The following is a 21,405-nucleotide window of genomic DNA, read 5'->3' on the forward strand; positions in this document are numbered from 1 at the left end:
CATGGGAGTTTTTGTTGGTCTGCATCCAATAGGTCTCCTTCAATAGGTCAAGGACATTTGAGATAATATGATTTCATATATGGATTGTAGTCAAAGCCCAAAAAATATTTAAACGGTATGAGATCACTACCGGTTATAATAATGCATCAATATATACAACTAGAATCACCTTGCCCTTCCATGTGTCTTTAATAATTATTGAGTCCCCTATGTTTAGGTCCCGAGACCCATATGTTTAGATCCTGTCCACATAAAATTTCTGAAGGGTCGGATTTGAATTCGGACCTCTTCTAAATAATACAAAACAGTCAAATCCACCAAACAACAAAAGGGTCAGTTGGATCTGGGTCTAGTCCGGGGTAACAGTGACGGTTAGCCCCCGACACAAAAAGTGATACAAACTTTAGGGGTCCACGTGCTGTTTCGGATTCATATCGGCTTTGTCAGTCCGAAAAGACAAGCCCATGGAATATGCCGACGCTCGCTCATGCCAAGTCGGAGCCGGTCGCTTTCTTTTGAGTTGGCTTGAATTTCCGAAGCGGATTTTAGCATAAACCCAAGGCATCTAAATTTTTTCTGGACATCAATCCTCTTGCTGTGGCTGCAAGTCCTCGAGCCAGATTTCCCTCTTCGACGTCTCTCTGATGCTTTAGTATCCTTGTATCAACAGGCTGCAAACACCCTTCTTTTTCATTCCCTGCCCTTCAGATTTCAACTCAAACTTGACTTCTTTTTGCTAAAAAACTCTCCGTCTTCTCTAATTCTCAGCATACATTTCATCTATGAGCAGACACCATGTCTATTCCCCTGGTGATGCCGCTCCATCACTAATTTGTGTTTTGTATTTTCTCCCACTTCCAGCACAGCACGATGCAGCCTTCCTCAGTTTCTCAAGAACCCAATTACGTTACTGATGTTTTGGCGAACTTCGGTTCCTTAGCACCTCATGGGTCCTACTCGATTTCCTTATCTTCCGCAAGTGTTGATAGGTTGAGTGCAATCTTTTATCAACATAAGCCCAAGTTCGCTGTTCACCTTCGCTTGGGTCAAGGTGGTTACGGAATTCGAACTCTATGGAATGACTGGAACAAGTTTGTTAGGTTGCACTGTGATAGGATTCCTCTCGGGTTTCTCTCTCTTGGGGTTCATGCGGGTAAGAAGTCATCCCGGGAAGAAGGGCCCAATGTCTTCGAAGATGATGGTTCACACCTGAACGATGTGGAAGTGGAATGCCCAAAGAAAGTTCTTATCTTGATGAGTGACACCGGAGGTGGTCACAGAGCTTCCGCTGAAGCAATTAAAGCCGCATTTAATCGGGAATTCGGCGATGATTATCAGGTCAGTTCGAGTAATGGGTGCTTCTGTTCAGCTTAACCGTTAAGGTATATATGGGCATCTTTTTATTGCTAAAAAGAAAATTTTATCCTATCTATATATATTGTTTCTTGATTTAAATATCAATATCTTAGCTTTAGTGTGATTGCTTTAGGACACCTCGGTCTCTGTATAGATTAAACTCTCCTTGTTAACTGTTGGTAAAGAAACAGTGAAAGATATTATCGAGTCTTGTTTTGGACTCGCTCAAGAAAAAAATATTTTTTTTTTCCGAACTATTGAGCTTGTTGTTTTGGAAGGTGTGAAAATTCGTGACAAGTTTTAGCAGTTATTTGGGACAGGTGTTTGTGACGGATTTGTGGACAGATCACACACCATGGCCGTTTAATCAAATACCGAGGAGCTATAGTTTCTTGGTCAAGCATGGAACTCTTTGGAAAATGACATACTATGGAACTGCCCCACGTTTAGTGCATCAGCCCCATTTTGCCGCAACTTCAACTTTTATTGCTCGGTAAGACATTTTGGTTCTTACTTTCATCTGCTTTGTAGTTTTCCTTTTCATAAGAAATTCTTGTATGTAAAAAATGCTCCACATTGAACCAAAAATACATAGGTCTTTTTTGCATGAAATGTTCTGATAGAGAGGGGATACTGAATGTGAGCATTGTATTTATGAGTTCTCCAAATTTCAGTAGCTCTCAGATGGGCATAAATTTATGCTGCTAGATGGACGTGTCCTACTGAGATTTGTTGACCTTATAATTTTGGTTATTTTGACCAAAAAATTTTGGGTCAAAGTAGCCTAACATGATAGGTAGATATATCATTACCCTGTAATGAATAATGCTAGTAAAAATGTTTGGAATACAGTGGTCTGCATGGACAAATATGTCTATTAACTTGTTCTGAACTATCTTCTTACCTTGTGTAGTGAGGTTGCCAAAGGATTGATGAAATATCGACCAGATATTATTATCAGTGTGCATCCACTGATGCAGCATGTCCCACTACGTATCCTTCGAGCTAAAGGACTTCTCGAGAAGATTGTATTTACAACAGTTGTGACAGATCTGAGCACTTGTCACCCAACATGGTATGCAGTCTACATCTAACCGTGACTAGTTTCCAGTGTGATGGCAAATTGTGCGAGTTGAAAAAGCTTTATTTTGTGAGCCCTGTTCGGGCCACTATTCATGTAGTTAGATTGACCCTTTTATGAGATCATTAGTCCATTGTCACTGGGAATTCTCAATATGGCCACTCATATGTGCATTTTGTACATCCATCTTCTTCTGTTATTTCTGGTTGTTAGTTGTTTCAACTAGTTTGCAATGATTTTCAATTATATCTATTTTTTAAAGTTGGACTCTGTTGGTCACTGTGGATAAGTCAAATATGTCATATGATATTTCAGGTTTCATAAGCTTGTGACAAGGTGCTACTGCCCGACAGCTGAGGTGGCTAAGAGGGCGGTGAAAGCTGGATTGAAACCTTCCCAAATTAAGGTTTATGGCTTGCCTGTTCGGCCATCTTTTGTGAAGCCTGTTCGCCCTAAGGTTAACTATCTTCCCTGTTCCTCTAACTTTTCTGCATTGTATAGCTGAGAAATTTGCCATAATTTGCCTTATTTAGATTGAAGTGGTTTTTTCCTGTCTCTTCATTTCCCTTATAGGATGAATTAAGAAGGGAATTGGGAATGGATGAAGATCTTCCTGCTGTGTTATTGATGGGAGGAGGGGAAGGCATGGGACCCATAGAGGCAACTGCTCGCGCCCTTGGAAACACATTGTATGACGAGAATTTAGGGGAACCAATAGGTCAATTCCTCGTTATTTGTGGTCGCAACAAGAAGCTTGCCAATAGATTGATGTCAATCAAATGGAAGGTTCCTGTTCAGGTATTTTCATTTACCCAACTAATTAATGTTCAAAACAGACTTTTTTGTTCACCTAACCCATATCTTTTTTGACATTATGAAAATATAAGTTATTATGCATACAGATTTATCGTATTGTTTACTAGAGATTATTAATTTTGTTTTCTGTTGCATGTGTTGTTCCAAGATTCAAACACTTTTAACTGAAGAAGTTGCTATCTGCACCCATTTGGAACCTGTATTTGTGTGTACTCACTAATGGGGTGAGATGAGAGCAAAATAAGGAAGAGTGGTTAGAAAGAGTGAGGGAAGATAGAAGAGAAAATGGATGAGGGAGAAACAAATTTGATCACATGAATTTTCAAAAAAAAAAGAAAAAGAAAAAGAAAAGTGAGTGGCAACAAATATCGTTTCTGGATAAGTCAAGTTTAGTGTTTCTATTTCAATTACCTGGATTAACCACTTCCCATGTTTTTTGGTTGGTTCCTTGTGTGTACCATGGTTATTTGACCAATGATGTGGAAGTTGACATGTTGTTAGTGAGATTTTTTGGCATGGGGATCATCCTTTTGGGTGGTGAAGGGGTAGAGAGGGGAGCTTATAATAACATAGGTTCTATTACAGTACCTACCCAAACAACTAGGGACTAACGGTCAACAAAATTCTAAGTGTAACACTTAGAAAAGAAAATTACAGTGGGTTACTTGCTTTACAAGTAAGCTGACAATGCCTCTTAATAGGCTGATAAAAATATTACAACAAGATAAAGTTTCACAAGTATCCTATGTGAAACTGCCAAACTGATTAGTAGTACTTTATAAAATAGTTTGAAATACATGCTAATAATTTAAAAAGTTTTGATAATACAGATAAAAACCACTCAAAAGATATAATCAAAACTCAGATCAACAAGCAAGATATTCAAGATAGATGTAAAAAATAAGTTCTGATACTTAGCTTGCTTTGAGACACAAAAACCTCAAGTTGAAGACTTCAAATCTCCAAATTTCAAAATTGGGCACAAGAGGACCATTGAGTATGACAAGTATGCTTAGAAATGTCGTGGCTTTGGTTGTCTTAAAAGCTAAAAAATACTTGGATATGTATAAGCTCATATTTCAAAATTAGCTGTTACAAGTTTTCAGTCTGGTTTTTAGTTCATGTCAAAATCTCGATAAAACTTACTATGGAAATATATAAAAATACTTAAAATAATGTACTTGTGTTGCTTATCTGTTCCTCTTTTTGGTGCATCACTTCGCAGATAACTAAGTAGGAAGGATTAAGACAAATGATTTATTTCATTCTTGACAGATTGACGATGATAGGTAGCCTAATGTGCTTATTCGCCAATGAAAGGACTGAACTTTTCAAATCATACTTGCTTTATTTTCTATTAGTTTTGTTAAAATACAAGTCCAGGATATTTTGGTCATTTCCCATATTTTTCCACATTACATTTTTCTCTTATAATTTAACTATTAGATAGAGAATGTCTTTTGGGAGATTTTTTTACCTTTGTTTCTTGTTCTTCTTTTGGGAGATAATTGAAATAGAGATTTGAGAGAGAATCAAACCAGAGACTTGAACTGGAGGCTCAACCCAAAAAGAGTACTTTTCCAGGAAAAAAAGGGGAAAACCACAATTTTGTGTCTTGAGGATTTTGTTTGTTCTTTGGTTGAAAGTAGTTCTCAACAGCCCTGCAAGTACTGTTCTTGTTTGAATATTATGAAAACAGAAAATGGGAGATGAACCACATCTTCTGGCTAATGGTGATACATGACTTTCAGAATTACTATAAAGACATCTGAAGCTCTAGGTGATGATATCTGGGTTGCAATTTAATCCTGTATAAAGCAATAACTTTGTGTCTCCTAAATGAAGATTTGACACACATTTTTCCAGGTAAAGGGATTCATTACAAAGATGGAAGACTGCATGGGTGCATGTGACTGTATTATTACAAAGGTAACTGTCTCCAAAACCAGTAGGTTCCAAATGCTTGTTGGATAGTCTTTTACTGTTTGCTCATTCTGTGGTGATTTTGTACGTTTAGGCTGGACCTGGGACCATTGCAGAAGCCATGATTCAAGGCCTCCCAATAATTCTCAATGATTTTATTGCAGGCCAGGTATTTTTCAGATTTTCACTGTTATTGCTTTTGTTTTGTGAGTCCAAGAGTATACTGGGCATATAACAATTTGTTAATTCTTTTGATTTTTTGTTATCTTCAATTTTCAATATTACAAGATTCTTTGTTGATCTCTTTTCTTCATTATTTACAACTTTGTACATTCTGAAATATGTTTGATAAGTGAAGAGAGAGGAAGTATAATAGTAATAGCTTTTAATGATTTCTTTAGATGATATCAGCAACATGGTCATCCACATTGTATCAAATAGAACAAGTAAAACTATGTATATAGTATTGGATACATACTGTGGCTTTCAACCATGTCAGGTTGATCATCACTTCTGTATTACTTTTTAACTTTATATTTTGTTTTGCTGTTGTTGTTGCAGGAGGCAGGGAATGTACCATATGTAGTGGAGAACGGATGTGGGAAGTTCTCAAAATCCCCAAGAGAGACGGCAAATATTGTGGCGGAGTGGTTTGGGCCGAAATCAGATGAACTGAAAGCAATGTCCCAGAATGCATTGAAGCTGGCTCGCCCAGATGCAGTGTTTAAGATCGTTCACGATCTTCATGAATTAGTCAGACAAAGAAGTGCTCTTCTACCACAGTACTCCTGTACTGCTTAAATACCAAACTGTTCTTTCCATTCAAATTTTGGGTCGAGTTTGTAACTTCCTTTCAGGCAATATTCTTGTCTGCAATCCTTTTTTTCTAATTATTTACATATCAATCGAAGCGTGCCATGATCACAAAGCTGTCATGGTTTGCAGGTGAAGGCGATTATTAAAGTTGGTACTCAGGTATAAATAGGAGTTAAATAAAAACAATTCACATAAAGATCTCAAGTTTGTTAGTTGGGAAAAATAGTTTTAATTCGACTAATAATTTTAGGATGGGTTTGGATCCAAATTCTAAATATTCATAGTTGCATGGTCTTTTTAATAATTAAATAAAATCACCCAAAAATATAATATATAATTAGAACATGGACCAAGTTTTCGGGTTTGTAAGGCTTATAGCATAAAATCACAGAGCTTCACCTTAAAATTTATTATTTAAGAAAACATTAAACAAAGAAATTAAAAAAAAAAAAAGATTAAACAGATTGAAAGACCATGCTTTCATTGAGAGTTGAACTCAAGACCTCCCGCTTACTAAACGGGTGCTCTAACCAACTGAGCTATGAAAGCTGCATGGTTATTTTTTATAATATATTTTACTAGTACATATTTAAAGTCCATCTTCCACCTCCGCTCACAAATAGATAAACCGATAAGGTGCTTCAAACTGGAAGCTATGGCGTCCGCGATGATTTCATATCCATCTCTGACGCTTTCCTTTTCATCACCTTCGGTTCGACCATTTAATGTAGTTCGTATACCGTCCGCTCTAAACAAAGCTTCTTTAAGTCTCAGCTCCTCCAAAACCTTATCTGGTTCTCTCTCTTTTCTTCCTAAAAGTCTTTCGCCAGTAATTTCTCCTCCCGGGCGCTCTGCGACTCTCACGGTTTTCGGTGCAAAAGGTTATAAAATGAAAACCCACAAGGTATGTGTTCTTCTGATCTTTCTTACATGAATTTTAGTGAAGGGAAGATACCTATTGAAAATGTTAATTGTGGTCACTCACATTGATGTTGGCCAGTTAGATAGAAATGACATTATGACATATGGGACGCTGGAGATAATGATTGTTTGGCCATAGGCATCAGCGAAGCGTTTCCGTGTGACGGGGAAGGGGAAAATAATGCGGAGGGGGGCTGGAAAGCAGCATTTATTGGGGAAGAAGAACACCAAGAGGAAGCTTCGTCTGTCGAAAATGGTTGGTTAGACTAAAACCTCTCTTTCTTTGTCTAATTTATCTCATTGTGACGATGTTGATGCAATGTTTCTGGGTTGAATGCGAAGAGCAAGTTCATCTGTTTGATAGCTTATCAGTTAATGCTTACTAATTAATTTGTACTCTTTTTTATTTTTTTCACCATCTTTCGTGTTTTTATAAAATGTATCGTTTTCTCCTCGTTATTTGCCCGATTGACTTGATTCTTGGGTTGCGGGCATTCTTCAAGACGAGCCTATTGAATTTGTCTTTCTGACTATGCATTTGAATGTCTAAATATTGGCATTGTGTTCAGCTAAGCTTATTTCTTTATTGGTCAAAAGATGAAATCCCTTTGTTTGGTGAACTTGTCTTGGTCATCCACTGCCCCCTATGTGTTGCTTCTGTTCATTTGTTTTGAAAATACAGTGGACCTCTTAGTTTGATTATGCATTTCTATGCAGCTATGGCTGCTTGGGCTGAAAGGATTTTGAGGCATTTCTTCTCTTGTTTTTTTCTTCTTTCAAGTTTCAAGTTCTCTTTATAAGCAGTGTTGTTTCAAGTATAGTGAAGTTCACTACTCTCACCCTTTTGCTCCATTATTCTTTTAGTATCAAGAGTCTAGTCTGCATGGTGAAGGAGAGTCATCTTGGCCTACACTGGCCGAGCTTCAGCAAGCCACTCATGAGCTGCTAGCAGTCCCAGTGATGGAAATCTAACCTCCAGTGACGATAGTGGAAACCCCTGTTTCAACTTTTTGAACTCTCTGAAATTTGGTGTTTTCTATTGCTTTCTCTTGCCACTGATGATCTGCGGCAGCTTTCATGAGAAGCAAAAGACCCCAAAAACTAAAACTATTAATTTGTCACAAACCAAGGGCTTGGCCTGATGATGTTCTGACAGCTCATGCATCTTATCTTGCTGGTTCAATGATGCTCTAAATACCCATTGATCTTGCTTCTCTGTCAAGCAATTGCTAATTCACTGTATCAAGGAAGAAGACATTTTTTCCTCTTATCTGGTAGTACTGTGCGAACTTCAGCCTCCTATGCTACCGTTAAATTTTGACTGTATTTCCTGTGTTTTTCCCTGTTTGATTCTTCATTGATTAAGCTTCACCAAAAGGAAGAAAAGTTTATTCAATTGAAATCCAGACACAGTTAACTCTAAAGCTTTGCTTGTATGCACCCAACAGCTTTTATTTGGTTGATAGTTAACCCTTTTTGTACTGTAAATTGCAAGCAAAATGTTATTGTGAGTCATCAGAAACATTTGATGCTTCTCTTCTTTGCAGCAAAATGTTAGCAGAAGCGATTATGACAACGTGATCGGTGCGCTGCCATATCTTAAAGTGAACAGGAAAGCCACCTGAGATGTTTAGCTACTGTAGCGAGGATATGTAGTTTTCATTAAAAAATTCTTATTTTTTAGATTATGAATATACACACTGTTCGTTGCTTATTGTTTTCATTCAAGGTTTAGGGTTCAGGGTTTGGCCAATCTTCTCGCCGAGTGTCTAAGTATATTTTCGCATTTAACCTTCTTTTTTGAGTTATTTTGAGTTATTTTTAAAATTTATTTCATAAATAATAAATATATAATTGTAGATGTAGCAAAATTAAAAGACTATTGCATTGTTAATCAAATATAATTAACCTATTTGGCCTGCATACATCAAGGGGGTCATGATCATTGAGAGAATAAATTTTATTTAAGATTCCTGTAATATTATAATTAATTTAAATTAGTTTTTATTATATATTATTGATGATCCCGATTAGTCCCACATCGGTTAGCAAGGACGGTCTTAGATGTTATATGAAAGGGTTTGTAAACCTCTTCTTTCAAGTTAGCTTTTGGGGCAGAGTTCGGTAGATTCATATTATTTGGTATTAGAGACATGCCTTCGCGTAATATCCGCACGTGGGTGTGCAGTTTAAAAGGGGTCAGGTATAATGAATCCCGATTAATCTTAATCAGTTAGCAAGGACGGTCTTGGATCTTATACAAGAGGTTTAGGGTTTGCAAACCTCTCCCTGCCCGTTTGTCCGCCCGCCTTCATTCTTACCCGATATGCATCGGATAAACTTAATCGGAGCCGAAAGAATCCGGGAAAGTCAGAAATTAGGTAATCAACTCGTCCTCGTTAGGAACAGAGTCATTAGAGGCATCTGTTTTGCGGTGATGGAGAAGGGGAGAGGCTACGTTAGAAAATGGGCGATCGATTTCACGGAAGGTCCTACTGCTTCTCGAGAAATACCAGATCCGTTAGGCTTCGATCGAGCTTCACACGAACAGGTCTTACATTACTTTTTCATAGTTGATTTCGTGCTAGAAATCGACGAAGTAGATGCGGCTTCTAATTCCAGATATTGATTCGTTATTGCTATCTTCATGTCGTGTTAAGGTTTCTCTTTGACCTTTATCTTCGTCTGGCAGGATGATTCAACGGTCAGCCGGCAGAAGAAGGAAAGTGAGGCGGCCTGGAAAGCACAGGTAACTTTGGTTGTGTTTTGGTTTGGGAATTTTTGAGTTCTTCTCTCTATGCTGCAATTTTTTTATGTTTTATATTTATGATCTCCTTGCAGTAAGGAAAAAAATATGTATATATCAAGTGTAAAGATTTAATTATTTCTACACTGCCGTTCCTCCTGATGCACTAACAGCCGTCTCGAATTTAGGTTTTCAGTTTGTGCTATACGCTAGCTTCTCTTTAGTTCTCTTCTACTGGATTTTAGTTAGGATTCACTTTAATGATGGCTTTTCTATTAGGAGCTTAATTTAACGTAATTCCTTTTGTCATTCGAAGGGCAGTTAATGTAGTCCACATTGAGCAAGGACCTTCTGAGTTTCCAGTCTACTAGTCTTCAAGTTACTTGTATACTCTGCGTAGAGTGAAATCCGGAAGTGTATCGCATTGAAAATAATGGCCTTTATAGTTTTTACTTTTTGGATATTGTATAACACCCTTGTGCCTCCTCATTTCTGTCTCTCTCTTGTCAATAAAAAGACTGCCTGAAATGCTTTTCTTACTGAAAGGCTAATAAATTCTCTTCCTTAAAACTATGTCTATGCCAGGTAACCTAACCTAGTCTATCTAAAAGTTGGTTAAGATATGAATCTTATCAGGTTGGTAGACAGGATAAGCTTTGCCTATATCTTTTAATTCCCAAGCTGCTTGCCTCAAACTGGATGGTGAAACAGTGTCATCCCACTTATTCCATTTAGCTGAGAAAAAGCCAAAAAGGTGATTCATGTATGTGTATGAGGATAGCTGATCTTTCATGGGGTCTAATTTTGGTGCTAATGTAAAAAAGTTTTCTCTTGAGTGTTATAAAAAATTATCTTCTCTGAAGGGTCAAATATGCCCTTTGCGTGCTTGAGGAAATTCTTGAATCCAGGTGACCCTTTTTTATGTGCCTTAATGGATAAATAGCTCAGTTAACTCAGTTTTGCTAGGCATTGTCTCTTCTAATCACTCTCAGTAATTGAACTTGTTCTTCGGCATTGTGCTCTTCCTGCATTCTTTCTTTTTTCTTTTCCCTCCTGCAATAAGTTTTCTGAGATTGGATACTTTTAGAAATTCTTGCTTTGTGGGGCAGTATGCTGCAAATTGTTGATTCAAGTTCTTGTTTTTGTATGAGAAGAAAGCTTGGGAAGTGGCTCAGGCCCCTTTCAAGAATTTGTTGATGATGGGTTTCATGATGTGGATGGCTGGGAGCACTGTCCATTTATTTAGCATTGGTATCACATTCTCAGCTCTCTGGCAGCCTATAAGCGCATTGCAAGGTGTTGGAAAGGGTATGATTCTTGCTTATTATGCTTTTGTTACATTAGGTGTGCTAGCTGTTTTTAGGTGTTCTGTAGCATATTAAGTCTTGTTACATTGGATGTAGGTAAAATCTTTTATCACTGGCCTTTTTTATTTGGTTATTAGGAGTACGAGGGTTTTTGGATGTCCACTTGTAGCATAAGAGCGATTTAGAGTTGCTTTGCCCAAAAATTATGCGGCTGAGTTCTTAGTACTTACCTAAATCACCATTATTTCTTGGATTATGATATAACTTGACAAATTCTCAAATGTAGCTAGGACCAACTGTTCGACAACTCTTTCTTCATAGTGTGCTTTGAATGTTGTGTAAGCCTGTGAAACATTGAGAGCTGGGGGATGTCTTATTTTCATGTGGGTTTATTGGTTCCATACATTAGTGATAGACCTTATATCGAGTTCATATTGTTTGGTTTCTTAGTAAATTTGTTTGCCTAGGGATTCAATGTTTTTGATAATCATTAATACTCTCTCTCTCATACGCGCACACACACACACACACACACACACACACACACACATATTAATATGTAGATAAATATATCAATTGCAAATTTCGTTAGTGATTCATTCAAAAAATCATAAATGATAGTAAATGATTGTTTGAATTTATAACTTGACAGTTGATTGAAAGAGTTATGGTTTTAAAAATCCCGGGGATTCCTAGGGAATTGGAAGCTGGAATTGGCTCTCTATCTTTTTAAACTTTTTCATGATTTAAAAAATCCTTGGGATTCCCACGGAAATAGTAATTCTCATTCTCTCCTTTCTCTTTAATTTTTTATAGAAATTTCATGGTCTTGTATAGCTACCTAATTTGTCAATGCATTCATACTCATTGACAATGAAATTTTACAGTTTTTGAGCCTTACAGAGATTCGAGGGTGGATACCCTCATGCCCAAGTTGCTCTTCATAGCTCTAAATTTGGCAGGGTTGGCACTGGGTGTATGGAAGGTGAGCTATTCTTGCATTGCTTTTAAATACTTGCCAAGTATTTTTTTTAATGGAAAAGAAAAAAAACATAGATAAGTTTCACCTCTTCTTCATGAATAAAAAAAAAAAAAAGATTTACCATTCTTCATGAATAAAATAAAATAAAAGATTTACTCCTTTTCATCAAGTACTGGAACAAGTTTATCTGTGACTTGTCTTTCTTTTTAAGAGGATTCATGATGGTTTTCACCCCTTCTTCATGAATTAAAAAAAAGAAGATAAGATTTACCCCTTTTCATCAAGTACTGGAACAGGTTTATCTGTGACTTGTTTTTCTTTTGAAGAGGATTCATGATGGTGGGCAGCCAACTATAGGCAAACATAATAAGAGGATTTCACTGTCCACAGAACTGGTGGATTCATCTGTTTTGATGCTGCTTCTCATTTCCTTATCTCATACTTTATCTTTCGCTTTTCTGGCAGTTGAATACCCTAGGCCTTCTTCCAACACATGCATCAGATTGGGTTTCATCACTACCTCCTGCTCAGGTAAAATAAATTTGTCCTGAAAAACAAGTAGCTTTATGTTATGATCTTCATATATGTTATGTAGTATCTCAGAAGTGTGGATTTTCTTGGAACTATATAAAGAGAGAACTGTTATTTTCTCTTTGCTCCAAATCCGCTTGAGCTGGTTCCAAGATGCTAGGTATGAAGAAATCTATAGATTAACGTTGCATGTAAAGGCTTTTCTTGCTCGAGATGGTCTTTGTTTTATGTCTTGGTTTTTTATCTAGAAAATCAACCGCCTGAAGTCATTGCCAAACTTGCTCTATCATATGCTGTCTTTAGCTTTTGGACAACTCTAGCAGTCCCTATGATTTCCTCTCTCATCATAATTGATAATTCGTCTTATGTGTATTGTCCTTCAAAACAAATCAATATGTTTTTTCTGTTTTCTTTTCTGATTTCTGTGTTATTCTTTCCCATTGTAGGAGGTTGAGTATTCCGTAGGTGCTGTTCCTCATTAGTGTTCTGCAGTGAGAAAAATATGGATTTTGTAGTAAAGCTGGAGAAGATAATCCCGTTTTGATGTGACAAGGATTTGGAGCAGAGCTGCTGACTTTCAAGAAAACCAGTTTTCTCCTTGAGGTGGGTTTCACTCTCGGATCCCTACATGGAGATTAGTTACAGAGGTGTTCCAACCCCTCTATGCTTTTAGTAGCACTGTGCTTTTGTAACCATCTAATTACTAGGTTTGGTGTGTTAAGTGAAATGTGCTAAACAAGATAAATCTGATTACTATGTTTCATTGACATTTGAAAATAGTTGCAGTAGACAAGAACTGAGTAAACAGGTGCAGTCCAAAGGCATTTATAATCATTCAAACGCACAAATGGCAAACAGAAGCTTCATCGATTGTTTAGAAGGGAGGGGGGGGGGGAAGGTAGGGGATAACCCATTGGAAAATCTTATTACACTTAAAAACATTTAAAAGAATGGGAAATTATGGAAGGCCATTACAAAGTTGGATTTGACAATGAGATTTTATAATTTGCAATGGTTGGAGCTCAGTTTGCAGTTTGTTGACAAGTGAAGACTGGTCTTCAATGTAGGAAATTGCAGTTTGGGAATTTGATTGGAGTAAATGTCATAGCAGCTGGAGGGCTATTTCCTGCATGAAACGAGTGGGGCTTTCATTGTTTTGAGCCTGCCCTACCTTGCATGAAACGAGTGGAGCTTTGCTCTGAAAACACGATTCCCTGTTGTCTTGAGCTTTTACCTCAAGCGGATTTTCATTGTTATAAAAACTAGTAAGATTTTTGGTAGCGGATCAACTTGTTCAGTCAGTTGATTGGTACAATTTTATGACAATGGAGGGGAGGCAAATGACCGCATTTTTTAGAATGGTTTATTTTTAGAAAATTAAGTATTAAGAGTAATCAAGTTCACATATCCCCCACCCCTTCCTATATATTTTCCTTTCGAATTAGGCTAAAATTTGAAGCTGTAGCTATATTTGAAAATTAATCTTAAAAATTGCTCTAAGAGAAAACACAATTTTTATGAAGACGTCCCGGTCTTATGAAAAATCCGAGTAATCTTATCGGATCCACGTATTTGAATCCAGTCTCTTCAAGCATTCGAGATGCCACTCCGGAGGAAATGACGAACTGCCCTTTTAGGCCGAGTTGGTCATCAGGCCGGAGCGATGGGCTTCTGTTGTAATTTCGAAATTTCCTTTGCGCTACCGTATGGCTACGCATAGAACCGTATTTTCTGACTATTGTGCCCCCTGGAGTCGCTCCATTTGAGGTCGGATAAGCAGCGACTGGGCTGCTGAAGCTAGCTCTCTCTCTCTCTCTCTCTCTCTCTCCCGACGTGCCCGAGCAACGATGGAAGTAACAGAGCAGAAGCTGAAAGAATTTGACGGCTCCGATTCGAGCAAGCCCATCTACGTGGCGATCAAGGGGCGGATCTTTGACGTCACGGCCGGAAAGGGCTTCTACGGTCCCGGCGGCTCCTACTGCATGTTCGCCGGCAAAGATGCCAGCCGCGCCCTTGCCAAGATGAGCAAGAACGAAGAGGACGTCTGCGGGTCCCTCGACGGTCTGTCCGAGAAAGAATTGGGCGTCCTCGCTGACTGGGAGAATAAATTCGAGGCTAAGTATCCCGTCGTCGGTCGCGTCGTTTAGGCCCTTTTGTCTATTTCTCTTATAGATGGATACACTTGTTGTGTGATTATGCCGAGGTTTGGTTCGTATCTATATGTAGGTGTTTGTAAGATGGGATTTTATTTCCTAGGGTTTTTACTTTTTAGTGCCGAGATAAATAGAGATATACCATTATTAAAGAATAAGTCTCTTGAATATCCATATCCTGTTTCTTAGTCTCGTCTCTTGCCTTGTATTGCTGTTTCTTTCTATCCAATTGTTTTTTTTTTTTTTTTTTTTTGTAGAATTGGCTAGTCATATCCAATTCTGTTGCTTTATCTTGCTTGTTTAGGAATTATAATTTTTCTGTTTTGGGTTTTTTGCTTCCACATGTTTGAACTGTTTTGCCTGCGAGGCTTTTTCCTGGAATGTCTTGTCTCTACATCAGTTGATTTTGCTTGACCCACGAGGTGTTTGGTTTGCTTTCGTTTCCATGAGCTCAAAAGGCAGTCAGAGCTTATCACGAGTTGTTCATAGCGTGGTAATGTTTTCTTACCTTTAGCATGTTTTGGGAATTGGCAGTTTGGGATCCAGCAACTATTTTTTTCCACATAAGAAAGGTATTCTCAATGAAACCTAACAGAAGGCCTATGGAAAAGACGAGAGAATTATAAGACCAAATGTGGTTTTTGCTATTCATATTCTTCTCCAGTAGTGCTTGTATAAGTTTAAGCATTGTTGTCTGCCAAAATCATGTTAATGTGCTGTGGTTAGAAATTTGCATCCAATCTGAGGTTTACTTTTCTACTAGTATTTTAACTTTATAAGTTTTGAAATGAGCAAATGAGGCTATGCTTATCTCTCTTTTTCTAATCTCCAAAAGAATGAATCTTCCTCAGACTAAATATGTTTTCATAAGCTTCACATCAGTCACTAAAAGTAACTTAGAATGGCACTGTACATACAAATCTTGAGCACATTGATATGTTCTATTTTTTCACAAACCTGAAATTTCAACTCAAATAACAGTTAGCTTATTAATCTACCTGAGTACAATGCTAACTAGATGCTATGAGAACTTGCCTTCTTATTTGGGTCTGTGTTCTGGAAGTGGACAAAATGTTGGGAATTCAGTGTTCTGCAGTTCAGCATTCTGTTTGAAAGTTTTTTTTTTGTTGTTAAAAGTGAAATAAGGATCATGAGATGCCTTGAAGAAAAGCTAACTTAGTAATGCAATCGATAAGCAAAAGAGGAGGATCCATATATCAGTGCAGATACCACTATAATGACGATTCAGTCTACTTCACCCAAGATAATCTTAAAACAGATAAGTGCACTTGTTTATAACTTTCTGGCATTTGATCCAATTACATAAATGATAAATCTATAGCTTGGTTCTTTTATGTGAATGACCAAAGATCATTCGTGACTTGGATAAACATGGCATCAAGTTGTTGGCTTCGCCAGTTATGTTTCTTCTATCTACACCGAGGATATATGTTACTGGTTTAAACTGGAAGCAAATTGTAATGCAAAACTATGAAAGAGAGCTTTACAGTATCATAAAACTTGTTTCTTTTGGTGAGCTGATTTTTTTATAAGAGAAGAAATAGCCGAGAGATACCTGTTACGCTTTTGCCTCATAAACCCCATCTCCTTAAATCCGACCCAGATTCTATTGACATCTTTTCAGCAGATCAAATCGGATAAAAAAAAAAAAACAGTAGTTGGAAAGGAGAGAGATGAGCCCAGGCTTGCCGTGGTTCAATAATAGGGAACGGCCATGGTCGCTGGTGCTCTTTCATAATTGTCTTGAAGCTGAGAATTGAGACGCAGAGCCAAAAGTAATTTGTGCCTCCAACCCATGTTAGAGGAATCATGAAATAAGCTGCGAAGCTAATCACAGTTGCAAGTGGGTGTATTTATATGACCCCGCGCCCACCCACGAGAGCTGATCTTGTCCGTCCATTTGGAAAATTAGGTTTGCTTCTTTTATAAGGAATCGTCGTTGTTGCTGAGTTGACAAGAAGCATCTGGGTGGCCCGTTTGAGATGGGCCCAGCTATGTGATGTCGCTGTCCGTTGGATCTTGCCTAATGGACGACGTAGATGGATCTAATTCAGCTTCAATCGAGTTTGTCCGATTGTCAGTCCAAACGTCCAACGCAGCTACGCTTCCCGGGATATAAAACCGAAAGACCAAGACTCAGGGTTGGTTTCTTCTACCAAGTACGAACGACCCACGAGTCGGTTTCTACGAAGCTCGTGTTGATCGGAATTCGGGAACGGGAGATCAGCAGAAGGGCACCTTTCGTGCTCCGATCACTCTTCCTCCCCGAATCAAACTCGAAAACCTGACAATAACGACTACCCATTTGCTGAATACCCGCCAAAACTCACTCGGGTCTTTCCTGTTGAGTGCTTTTTTCTTCACCAATCTTTTTGTTGCGTGTATCGCTTTGCAAATTGCGGTTCCTGTCGATGTCTGGGAAAATCATCAACCCCAAGCCTTGCTCTCATCTTGCTAACTACAGAAAAAAACATGGTCTCAGAGGTTATAATTCCTTACAAAAGAATCTCAAGGCTTCGCCACTTGGAAAAACGACCATTTCTAAAGACAAATCTCAAGCACCCAGATGCAGTTTTTGTTCCATGTATAAAGGGAGATTGTACTTCTGCTTGATCTGCTCTCAGATTTATTGCTTTCTCTCTCCTGATTCTAATCATGCTCTTCTCCACAGTCAATCCGAAAGGGACCATGAAATAGCTGTGGACATGGAAAGAGCTGAGCTTTTCTGTGTTGTGTGTTGTGATCAGGTATATGATCCTGATTTTGATATGGCTGTAATGTGTGAACAGATCAAGGAACTGCCCAGTAACAATGATTGTGTGAAAGTGAGGAAACAGAGTTCCAATAAGAGGAGAAAGTTGGTCGATTATAGAGCTCCAAAAGATTTAACTTTGATGCTGGATGCCTGTTCGAGTTCTTGTCTTCCTTTAGGATTGAGAGGCTTGAATAACTTGGGAAATACCTGCTTTATGAACTCCGTGTTGCAAGCTCTCCTACACACACCGCCTCTGAGGAATTACTTTCTTGTTGATCGGCACAATCGGGATATCTGCAGGAGGAGCTTGCCGTGTTTGGCTTGTGACATTGATTCCATGTTTTCAGCTGTATATTCTGGTGACCGGACGCCCTATAGCCCGGCTCGATTTTTATACAGGTGTGGCATTAACCATTTTTGTGCTTTCTGCTTCTTCTTCTTCTTTTTTTTTTTTTTTTTTTTTTTCATGAGGTTGGACAGAAGTTGATAAACGTTAGGCTTTCTTTTCTTCATTCGATTTTGTAAATCATTTAGATATTTAATGTGATCACACTATTAAGATGTCAGACCTTTTCCCGCTTACAATTTGATCATCAGTCATTCTTACAATGGGATTTGGGGGATTTCAATCGAATTATTCAAGCCAGTAAGAGTTTCTGGTTACCAAATCTGGATAAAAAGTTAGCAGAATGACTTGTTGGCGTTGAACAAGTCAATAAAACGCCCAAAAGATCCATTTTATGAATAATTTTAGTGAATACATTACCTTTGCTTATTTGGATTTTGAGTTATATGTGTGGTTTTGTAAATATCATATCCCGACCCTCAAGAAGTCAGAAAGATTTCCTTCAGCTATTGCCAGGAACTGGCTTCTATGAACTGGAATAATAGGCTTGCAAGTTTCCCTCGAATGCTGCATCTGTTGCTTTTCTGCTAACTTCTAATTTTGGAAAACACAAAGACAACCCGCTTGCTGAATGGATCGACATCCTAATGAGTGAGTTCCTCAATGGCACTATATAGAGGCTTGTCGTAGAAAACATGGACCACATTACTGCAGTTTGGGGTACTTTTATTATAAAGTTATCTTCAAAACTTGATTAAAAAAATCCTTCTATCATATTGCCACTATGTGAAGGATTCATTTGTTTTATGATCTCTTCAAGTATCTTGGTTTGACAAACTTTTGTGCCAATTCTGAAAACTCTTGAGTGCCTTGCAGTTGGTGGCAGCATTCGGCAAACTTGGCCACTTATGAGCAACAAGATGCTCATGAGTTCTTCATTTCCATGCTTGACAGGATTCATGAGAAGGAAGAATTATCCAACTCACAGAATAAAGGTACTAGCTCTCAAAATGTCTTTGGTACTTGGTAGGTCATTGAGTAGCAACTTTAGTAGCTGCAAATCACATCCAACAATGATGGATAGATATCTTGTGTCAATTACATAAACTGTTTGATCTTCCAAAGTTACTAGAGAGTTAAGTTTCATTTAATGAGAATCCATTCTGATGCAGGTAATGGAGATTGCCATTGTATAGCTCATCAAGTGTTCTCTGGAGTCTTAAGATCAGATGTCTCGTGTACTGTTTGTGGGTTCACTTCAACTACCTATGACCCATGTGTGGACATATCTCTAGACATGCAACCGCTTCCAAGCTTATCAGAAAAATCAACCAAAATGGGAAGAAGTGTTGGAATATCTACACTTATGGGTTGCTTGGATCTTTTCACCAGGCCTGAGAGATTGGGTTCTGACCAAAAACTATACTGTCAGAACTGTGAAGTGAGGCAGGATTCACTTAAGCAGATGTCAATCCGACGACTCCCTTTGGTTTTATGTTTCCATATGAAGAGATTTGAACACTCACCTATTAAAAAAATGTCAAAAAAAATTGACCAATATTTGCAATTTCCTTTCTCGCTGGATATGGCACCTTATTTATCTTCGTCTATCATAAGAAACCGGTTTGGTAATCGGATATTTGCATTTGATGGTGATGAATCAGACATGTCCACAGAGTTATCTACAGAGTTTGAGTTATTTGCAGTAGTGACTCACTCTGGAAAGCTTGAAGCAGGTCACTATGTCACCTATTTGCGTCTAAGAAACCAGTGGTACAAGTGTGACGATGCCTGGATTACTCACGTGAGTGAGAAAGTTGTTAGAGCTTTGCAGGCTTATATGATGTATTACATACAAAAAATGTTATATTACAAGGCAAGTGAGGATTTAGACTGCTTTCAGATGTCTACGCAAGAAACGGCCCACGCTGGATGTTGCTAAAAAGAGAGAAATTAGTGGGAGGACTTTTGTGTTGGTGATGTATATCAGCAGATGTAACAGTTGAAGAGAACTTTGACAAAAAGGATAGCAACAGGTGCAATATATGAGGCGATTTATCTATCTCAAGCGTAGTTTCTCATCTTTTCTTTGTTGGCATTTTACATGTTCCACTGGTTTTAAATGAGACACATATGAAGACATTATTTGTTCAGCCATCAAACAACAGGCCCTTGCCTGCAGAACTGAAATTTCATGGGGCCACATCTGTGGTGAATATGCATTTCAAGAGTTGCTACATGAACTTCACTTGGATATAAAGTGAGATGAAATTGAGATCTACATCAAGCCTCTGATGAAGTCAATTGAGTTGAAGCGTAAACACTCAAAGCTCAAAATGTTGCTAGCCAATTGATCGAGGATTGAATAATTTTCGGTACTTTTTCTTTGGAGTTTTTCAAGGATGTATCCAACTACCTATTACTTACAATTGACTTGACTTGTTGGCTGGAGGTATTTGCCCTTCAATTGTACAAAATTTTGCTGAACCAGCTTATTTTCTTAGAGAAATAATCTTTCGCTGCAAGAACTGTTAAGCAGCATTCATTTCTGTCTGCGTTGTGTGCATCTGAGTTTTCAATATTGTAAATTGTCTGATACTAAAAAAGGTGGAAGATAAACCCTACCAAGTGTCTGACAATTGAAACATTCATGATGAAAGTGTAAGTTACCTGACCTCTCTTGATTGCTATTGTATTGATTGTTCATCTTCTCTTCTCCGACATCAGAGCGACTGTAGCTCTGTCATGATTACTTGCAGGAATGGACTTGAGGCTCCTAATCAAGCAAATAAGTTTGAGTAACAAAAATGATGTTTACATATATAAGTAATCAAAAGAAGAGATGGAAGTGATGAACATTTAGAATTGCTCGCTTGTATGAATGATCAGTGTTTATCTTTTAGCAGTCGTTGTCATTAGAATCTTACACTTGTAACTGTAGTTGAAATGAAAACTAATGGAAGAAGAACACTTCTACTGGGACCCCTCAAAGCTAATGGAAGAAGTAACCTTTAGCATCAAAATGAGCTTTACTTGAACTCTAGTCAAGATCCTCCTTCATTCAATCTACCTGAGCAAGCTTTGCAATTGTCTAACCGAGATCATGTTTAAGACCAGTTGGCTTGACCCAGAATATTAAGAGTAAGTTCAAACTCTTATCACCAGTGGCGATTATATAGTCACAGGAGTATGGTTGTAATAGTTCAGTAAGCATTTTATTTGATATTAAACTTGTGATTATTGCATTTACAAATTTATAAAAGTTCCCTACAGAAGGAAAGAGTAGTTTTCTCTAGGACTAAAGTCAATGCCAGCATTTATAAGGAAAGAGCCATTTATTTGCTTCTTTGAATCCAATCTCTGGAGCATTTATATGGTCCCATGCAAGCTATTGACTCTCACCGTTTCATGAAAACTTTTTGAATAAAGCAGACTGGAACAGACTTTGTGTCAACAGAGACTTGGTAAACCAACATCAATTAGATCCAGATGTGCCATTGAATTGCTCTCATTCACGATGTTTTTAGAGGGTGTTGTAGAAATGAGAATTGCAATTCATGTCAGACAGTTTATTTTCTCCAAAATATGACAGAGGGGTATTTCATATTAAAGTGGAACTCCAAATGTCCAAATGGTTGTTGAAGGGAAACA

At 37.9% G+C, this 21,405-nt stretch overlaps 5 protein-coding genes and 1 non-coding gene across 8 annotated transcripts; 5 read left to right on the forward strand and 1 right to left on the reverse strand.

Moving 5' to 3' along the window:
• The first annotated feature begins 518 nt into the window (after window positions 1-518).
• On the forward strand, window positions 519-6,081 carry LOC137949935 (probable monogalactosyldiacylglycerol synthase 1, chloroplastic). Of its 2 annotated transcripts, none has more exons than XM_068796188.1 (8): window positions 519-1,338; window positions 1,677-1,849; window positions 2,270-2,431; window positions 2,753-2,894; window positions 3,011-3,235; window positions 5,120-5,182; window positions 5,271-5,345; window positions 5,738-6,081. In XM_068796188.1, the coding sequence occupies exons 1-8, from the start codon at window positions 871-873 to the stop codon at window positions 5,975-5,977; spliced, it is 1,548 nt and encodes a 515-aa protein (XP_068652289.1). In that variant the 5' UTR covers window positions 519-870; the 3' UTR covers window positions 5,978-6,081. The 2 variants fall into 2 exon arrangements, with proteins under 2 accessions (XP_068652289.1, XP_068652290.1); XM_068796189.1 differs by having other exon boundaries at window positions 1,246-1,338; window positions 1,664-1,849.
• Window positions 6,082-6,467: 386 nt separating this feature from the next.
• On the reverse strand, window positions 6,468-6,541 carry TRNAT-AGU (transfer RNA threonine (anticodon AGU)). Its single transcript has one exon. It is a non-coding gene; the product is annotated as a tRNA-Thr (tRNA).
• A 106-nt stretch (window positions 6,542-6,647) lies between these two features.
• Window positions 6,648-8,708, forward strand: LOC137950806 (large ribosomal subunit protein bL35c-like). The gene is made up of 3 exons (XM_068797432.1): window positions 6,648-6,896; window positions 7,053-7,169; window positions 8,461-8,708. Exons 1-3 carry the CDS (start codon window positions 6,648-6,650, stop codon window positions 8,536-8,538), a joined length of 444 nt encoding a protein of 147 aa, XP_068653533.1. The 3' UTR covers window positions 8,539-8,708.
• A 587-nt stretch (window positions 8,709-9,295) lies between these two features.
• LOC137950421 (uncharacterized) lies at window positions 9,296-13,248 on the forward strand. The gene is made up of 6 exons (XM_068796875.1): window positions 9,296-9,464; window positions 9,606-9,662; window positions 10,814-10,967; window positions 11,854-11,951; window positions 12,414-12,479; window positions 12,926-13,248. Exons 1-6 carry the CDS (start codon window positions 9,351-9,353, stop codon window positions 12,959-12,961), a joined length of 525 nt encoding a protein of 174 aa, XP_068652976.1. The 5' UTR covers window positions 9,296-9,350; the 3' UTR covers window positions 12,962-13,248.
• Window positions 13,249-14,247: 999 nt separating this feature from the next.
• LOC137950423 (probable steroid-binding protein 3) lies at window positions 14,248-14,806 on the forward strand. The gene has a single exon (XM_068796877.1). The coding sequence runs from the start codon at window positions 14,327-14,329 to the stop codon at window positions 14,624-14,626; it is 300 nt and encodes a 99-aa protein (XP_068652978.1). The 5' UTR covers window positions 14,248-14,326; the 3' UTR covers window positions 14,627-14,806.
• A 2,016-nt stretch (window positions 14,807-16,822) lies between these two features.
• LOC137950241 (ubiquitin C-terminal hydrolase 22) lies at window positions 16,823-20,371 on the forward strand. Of its 2 annotated transcripts, XM_068796627.1 has the most exons (4): window positions 16,823-17,137; window positions 17,443-17,807; window positions 18,631-18,749; window positions 18,927-20,371. In XM_068796627.1, exons 1-4 carry the CDS (start codon window positions 17,126-17,128, stop codon window positions 19,694-19,696), a joined length of 1,266 nt encoding a protein of 421 aa, XP_068652728.1. In that variant the 5' UTR covers window positions 16,823-17,125; the 3' UTR covers window positions 19,697-20,371. The 2 variants fall into 2 exon arrangements, with proteins under 2 accessions (XP_068652728.1, XP_068652727.1); XM_068796626.1 differs by having other exon boundaries at window positions 16,823-17,807.
• The last annotated feature ends 1,034 nt before the right edge of the window (window positions 20,372-21,405 follow it).

The sequence above is a fragment of the Aristolochia californica genome, unplaced genomic scaffold (assembly GCF_029961685.1).
Source record: "Aristolochia californica isolate CCGP_79_NKW_82.1479 unplaced genomic scaffold, dmAriCali1.0.hap1 SCAF_14, whole genome shotgun sequence".
Taxonomy (NCBI): domain Eukaryota; kingdom Viridiplantae; phylum Streptophyta; class Magnoliopsida; order Piperales; family Aristolochiaceae; genus Aristolochia; species Aristolochia californica.